This window comes from Lactuca virosa, chromosome 6, assembly GCF_052849685.1.
Source record: "Lactuca virosa cultivar CGN04683 chromosome 6, Lactuca_virosa_CGN04683_v6, whole genome shotgun sequence".
Taxonomy (NCBI): domain Eukaryota; kingdom Viridiplantae; phylum Streptophyta; class Magnoliopsida; order Asterales; family Asteraceae; genus Lactuca; species Lactuca virosa.
The window spans coordinates 106744329-106751277 of record NC_136431.1 but is presented as its reverse complement, the minus strand read 5'-3'; the positions used below and the strand labels follow the sequence as shown (position 1 = coordinate 106751277).

The 6949-nt window shown below is 37.7% G+C and overlaps 1 protein-coding gene across 1 annotated transcript; it reads left to right on the top strand.

Annotated features, from left to right (window-relative positions):
• The first annotated feature begins 4607 nt into the window (after positions 1–4607).
• FUS9 (Ubiquitin-conjugating enzyme family protein) lies at positions 4608–6176 on the top strand. Its single transcript, XM_079054893.1, has 4 exons — positions 4608–4884; positions 5411–5484; positions 5651–5801; positions 5936–6176. The coding sequence occupies exons 1-4, from the start codon at positions 4701–4703 to the stop codon at positions 6031–6033; spliced, it is 507 nt and encodes a 168-aa protein (XP_078911019.1). The 5' UTR covers positions 4608–4700; the 3' UTR covers positions 6034–6176.
• The last annotated feature ends 773 nt before the right edge of the window (positions 6177–6949 follow it).

Here is a 6949-nt window from a genome sequence, read left to right as displayed (position 1 = left end):
AGGATTAACTCGCCGAGTAGAAGCGAGAAAGATCGCGGGTCTTAAGTGATGGACTCGCCGAGTCGGTTCCTGGACTCGGCGAGTAGACCCTGTTTGAACAAAAACCCTAATCCAGGGGTGTGCACCCTATTTAAACAACTTAACTCGGCCTCCTTCGTCCCATTTACTCCCAAAATACCCCCATAGCAAACCCTAGCCGTTATTGAGGAATTTTAAGGCATTTAGAGTGATCATGGTGATTTTGTGGTTCAAGGAAGAAGGAAAAGCTTGAAGGATCAAGAGGAGGCTAGAGGGATTCAGTGATGAGCATCATTTGCAGTCTTCAGAAGGTATAAAGTCTATACCTTGCTCTTTCATTTGTTAGATCCCTCTTTGGGAAGATCTAGGGCTTTTATGAGCCATTTTGGTAGCCAACCATGTTTGCAAACGTGGTGGGGGGTTTAAGCTTCTGAATCACATCATGAAAGGAGTCACTAGGCAGATTTGGGTTGCTTTTGCACCCATGAAAGGTTCCATGTGCCATATGAGCTTGTTTTATGTCCTTTTGAGCTCAAAGTCCCATGCAAGCACGTAAAGGTTGTAACTTTACGTGCTAGATCGATTGTAGAAGCTTGGATCTATCTTTTGATCAAAGGATGTACATCAGAAAGCAAAGATTTAGGGTATGGACGTGACCAAATCGGCGAGTCCATTATTGGACTCGGCGAGTCTAAGGGTTTTGCCCTTTCTGTTGAGGGTCAAAAGAACCCAGTTGAGTGTGGAAAGGTTTTAAGGGGGTCCCAGGGAGTGACCCAACGTTCTGGACTAAGCCATTGTGCTGGAAGTTCATGGGACTCGGCGAGTGCATGAACGGACTCGGCGAGTCTAAGGCAATCTCCTTAGAACTCGGCGAGTTGTTCATCAACTCGGCGAGTTGATGACAGATCTGGTTCATCAGATAAAGGACAACTCGACGAGTTGTTCATCAACTCGGCGAGTCGGATGAGTTTTCATGGGGCGTTCGAATGAGAGAAGAACTCGTCGAGTTGACGGCCCAACTCGACGAGTAGGGTCACGGATGAGGACGAGTAGAGAGTGAGGGACTCGGCGAGTTGACGGCCCAACTCGGCGAGTCGGGTCAACTGGAAGTTGACTTTGACTTTGACTTTGACTTGACTTGGTTGGGGGTAAATGGTCATTTTACCCTAAGTATAGAGATCAGTTTCTAACTGAGTGTTTATGGGGTTTGTAGCCGGAGGATTTCCGGAGCAGCAGCGGACGGAGGTTTCCCGCGCAGATTATCAGCAGCCACTTGTGCGAGGTGAGTTACCTTCCAGTAGCGGTGGGTCTACGGCCACAATGCCGGCCCACCAGTAGGGATCGTATGATAGATGTTTGTCTTTGTGATATTCATCTGTGTTACTACTACCTGTTATGTTATATGCTAGCGTGATATGATATGTGATAGTGATAGAGTTCGGTTGATAGGACCGAAGGGTAGGTTAGGCACCCCAGATATGCCTAACAGTATGTTATGATATGTTTAGCTGCTAGCATGATATGTTGTATGAGATAGAGGTAGTAGGAGGGGGAATAGTCCCCGAGATTCGGTTGTTAGGACAGAAGGGTAGGTCAGACGCCCCATATATGTCTGACAGTAGATTATGCTATGATATATGTGACAGTAGTAGTAGGGGGTGAAATAGTCCCCGAGGTTCGGTTGTTAGGACCGAAGGGTAGTCAGCACCCCAGAATGGCTCGACATGGGTAGGTCAGCACCCCAGAATGGCTTGACATGGGTAGGTTGGCACCCCAGAATGGCCGTACGGGTAGGTCGGCACCCAAGAATGGCCGTACCGGGTAGGTCGGGCACCCCAGAAATGCCTGGCAGTACGTATGTTATATGATTGTATGGTATGTGGACGATGGGGGAACTCACTAAGCTTTGTGCTTACGGTTTACAGTTTTGTTTTCAGGTACCTCTTCAGCGAAGGGGAAAGAGCTAGCGCGGTAGCGGCACATCATACACACACGCATTGGTTTTCCGCATTATGAGATGTTCTGGGATTGTACTCTGACGTTACTATTATTTTTATGATTTGGTTTTCAGACACGAGAAATGTTTTTATGAAATGATATGATCGGATGATGTTTATTCACAAATGTTTTCCAAAGTATTGATTTAAAAATGAAATTTTTGGCCTGTATTTTTGGGACGTTACATGATGCGGAAATGAGGGATTAAGACCCCTTAAATAGGTCACAAACCCGGGGATTTAGGGTTTCCCCACACAACGTCAACTCGGCGAGTCGGTCATTAAACCCACGTGACCAATCCATCTCTACTCGACGAGTCGGACACATAACTCGTCGAGTCACTCATTAAATCTCAAAATAAATATATAAATATAATACCTGAGAGTCGAGATGTTACAAATTTCATCCATAAGAATTGATAACTATGACACCATCACATAAAGGAAATGAAAGAATCATATAACATGAGATGTCATCTTCAACATTATTAAAGTTATCATTTTTCCCATGTAAGTGTTTTCTTTAGGGTTCTTCATATGTTTATGCATAAATCTATCTTGGATTATGCATTCAACAAATAAACTACAAAACACATTCTCAAATTCCATTTCGGTTAGACTTTCGGGTTGTTTCCTAACGCATCACCTTGGGTGCAAAAACATGTTGGACAACTATGCGGAGCTAGCTAAAGTTTCAAGTCAAAGTTTACAATTTTATGTACTAGTAAACTAAGTTTTAGATATTTAAAGGGATAATGACTTAAAAGGGTAACATATTATTCGATTTGTACACATTTGGTCACTGAGTTTTTTTTCGTCCACATTTACCCCTTAAATTTGTTAAACTGTACACATTCAGTCCTTATGACCTGTTACTCCAGGTTAGCCGGCAAAAATGACTTGATAGGGTAATATATTTTTCATTTTGTACACATTTAGTCCTTAATATTTTTGTACATATTTAGTCCTTAACATTTTTTTTGTTTCAAAATAAGTCCTTTTTTTGTACTCATTCAGTACTTATGAATGATTTCTTTAGGTTTTTTTCACGACATCTTACGTGAGACAATCATTGATGAGGTGTTTGGGGTTGTTGATGCTTATGTCCAATGCGATCTCGACTGCTTGGCTGCGTAAGTCTTGTGGTTTGGCTTAGGTCTTGTATTTTGAATATCGTAACTTCTTCATACGATATCAGATTTTAAGGATCTTTATCCATGTGTTCATTTTTTGAGTCTACTACAACTTTCTTTAAGATTACTCCCGTTAAAATGTAATATATTTTTACTAACGATTTTATAAAAAAAACATACATACATGCATTCATAAAAAACGTATGGACAAGGGAAGACGCAATAATACATAGTAGGTGTTGCCGATACATGAAAATAGGTATAAACGTAAAAAAAAAAGCAAAAATTTTTCCACTGCTAATAGAAAAAACAGGTGTTGTCGGTGCAACACCGAGACCATACTAAATCCGCCACCGCGTATGGATATAAAAATCGTAAGTAAAAATATATTATTTTTTAATGGGAGTAATCTAAATGAAAGTTGTAGTAGACTAAAATACGAACGCATGAATATAAAGATCGTTAAAATCCGAGATCATATGAAGAAGTTATGACGTTCAGAACACATGACCTACGCAACGAAGTAGTCGAGATCGCGATGGATATAAGCATCAAAAGCCCCATACACCTCATTAATGAATATCCCACGTAAAATTTCGTGAGAAAAAACTAAAAAATCATTCATAAGGGAGGAGGGAGTCGTTCCCTTCCAACCCACCGAACCCACTGCCGTATCAATTTTTCTCTTTTATTTTTCTTCATCTTTTCGAACCCACAACATACGGAATCCTATCTTTTTGAACCCACTCAACCCACTCAATTAAAAAAAATACAAAACAACTAAGGTACAAGTTTTAAAACACATGGTACAAGAGAAAATAAGAAAGATAAAGTAGAGAGAGATGATGAAGTGGGTTAGTGAAACCAATCAACCCACTCGTTGAAGCGGGAGTGGTACCACCGATAACTCTATTGCTTATTAAGATTTTACATTTGATTGTTTTGTATTTTTTTTAATTGAGTGGGTTGAGTGGGTTCAAAAAGATAGGATTTTCCTGTGTTGTGGGTTTGGAAAGATGAAGAAAAATAAAAGAGAAAAAATGATGTGGCAGTGGGTTCAGTGGGTTGGGAGGGAATGACTCCCTCCTCCCTAAGTATTGAATGAGTAAAAAAAAATGACTTATTTTGCAAAAAAAAAGGACTAAATGTACAAAAATATTAAGGACTAAATGTGTACAAAGTAAGAAATATATTACCCTATTAAGTCATTTTTACTGGGTAACCTGGAGTAGCCGGTCATAAGGACTGAATGTATACAGTTTAACAAGTTGAAGGGGTAAATGTGGACGAAAAAAAAACTCAGTGACCAAATATGTACAAATCAAAAAATATATTACCCTTTTAAGTCATTATCCCATATTTAAATGTTAAAAATCATTACAACGTAGCTTGTGTAGGACTATAACTTTATTAAACTTATCATAATTTTTCTACCAAATATTTGTTAGACTATAAATTTACTAGAACTAAAATGAGATAAATTGGGGTTGTAGAAGACGCGGTCAAACAAGTCAGATACTTGGGTATCTGTGTTGGTAAAGAAGGGAGGTGGATGATGAACAGTGGGAGCTTGACTGGTGGACGATCATGGCCATCACGGACATCTTTAACATCGTCGGGGAAGAGAATACAGAAGGAAATGGCAGAACTCAACACGGACCCACCTGCCGATTGTTCCGCTGGCCCCAAAGGCGATAACCTCTATCACTGGGTCGCTACTCTCTTCGGTCCCCAAGGTCAACCCTCCTCAACTCAACTCTTACCGTGTGTTTGAGTGTTTTTGTTAAATCTCTTACCTTTTTGTTCTAATTTCTTGATTCGGGCGTTCAATTGATTTGATTGAACCCAGTTAATAGCTTCTACGGTAGATGCATCCTTATGAATAAGGGATTTATGAACTCTGTAATGGTGTTTACCTAATTTCTAAAGCCTTAAAGAAACCTACCAACGATTTTGTGTGGAATTAGGAAAAGATGTTCGATCAAACGCTTTAGAGAAGAAATTCGTATGTTCATTAGCTTTTGCTTCATTTGATTTTAACCCAGTAATTAGCCTATATGGTAGACGAATCCCTCTGAATAAGGGAGTCATGAACCCTATAATTGTGTTCAGCCATGGTCTAAAGCCTTAAAGAAACCTGCTAACGATTTAACATGTGATGAGGGAAAGGTGTTCGATCAAATGCATAAGAGAACAACTTCAAATGTCTTGGAACTTTATCTTGATTTTGTTTGTTTGTTGTTCTTTTTTAATTTCTTGTAGGAACGCCTTATGATGGAGGCATATACTTTCTTGACATAACATTTCCTGCTAATTATCCTTTTAAGCCTCCAAAGGTATGTCCATATCTATGCTGAATATACTTTCTTGACCTAGGAACTTTCATACAAAAGATTCTGTTATAAATGCCAATCTACTTGCATATCACCTATCAAAAATCCCAATATCATTCTTTTTTAATCTTTTTTTGGCACTTTATTGATTTGTGGTATTAGGGTGCAGGTTGTTTTCAAAACACGAATATATCATTGCAATGTAGATTCAACAGGCAATGTTAGCTTGGATATCTTGGAAGAAAACAGTTGGAGTCCAGCTTTAACAATTTCAAAAGTTCTACTTGCTTTGAGATCAATCTTCAACAACCCTAACCCTTGTATGTATTTCATTCCTTTTGTTATAGTTTAATCCTAAAATTCCCTATCTGAATTTTTATATTATAATCTTTTAGCATCTTTAAAAATCTGAAATTTGGATAAAGTTGATAATTTTGTTTTTCAATTGTTGCAGATAAACCTCAAGTTCCAGGAATTGCTCATTTGTACTTGGTAGACAGAAGTAAACATGATGCATTAGCTGCAGAATGGACTCAACGATTTGCAAAGTAAAAATTGAGCATTTAGGAAACCAAATAGTCATGTGTGTTTTTAGTTCATATATTATGTAGGAATTATATATATTTCATGTATAAGTATCGGTTTTTCTTGTATATTACATTATAAAATGGCTTAGGAAGTGCATGCTTTTTAAATTCGGAAGATTTTCAAAATTTTAGACACTTTTTGGATATATGTGTGTGAAGTAACAAATATGCACATAACAATATGAATCTTGAGATGTTGAGTGCTACTATTACACTATTAGGTTCAATTGCCTAAGGTGTGTACATGTGATACATATACTATTAGTGTTTAATGCTTAGTGGCATGGAGAGATTAGTGCAACAGTTAGACTTAACAACAAAGAACTGACAGAAGGACCATTTTACCCTCACATCAGTTAGACTTAAAAGAAAAGAAGTTAGACTTAAAAGCAAAGAACTGACGGAAGGACCATCCATTAAAAGTTTTGAAACCATATGGACCAACGTTGATGAGCTAAAAAGTTAATGATTAAACTCGATTTTTTTGGAAACCATAGGGACCATTTTTAAAGATTTGTCAAAAATCTATAAAAAAAAAAAAGAAAAAAAAACTTTTACACGGCTATACTTTATAGGGACCATTTTTAAAGATTTGTCAAAAATCTATAAAAAAAAAAGAAAAAAAAACTTTTACACGGCTATACTTTATTTTCCAGTCGTAAGTCAAAATTGGAGTAAAATCGCATCCCAAGAAGAGGGAATCACAGTTAAACAAACAGTACGAAATCACATGTAAACCTAGCTATCTACGATTTCAATGACTATTTTTGAAAAAGACAAAATTCATTGGTTATTTTTAAAAAAATCATTAAAATATTATATTAAGTCTGTAATTTTCTAAGAAAACAATGAATTATAAAACCTAGCTATCTATGATTTCA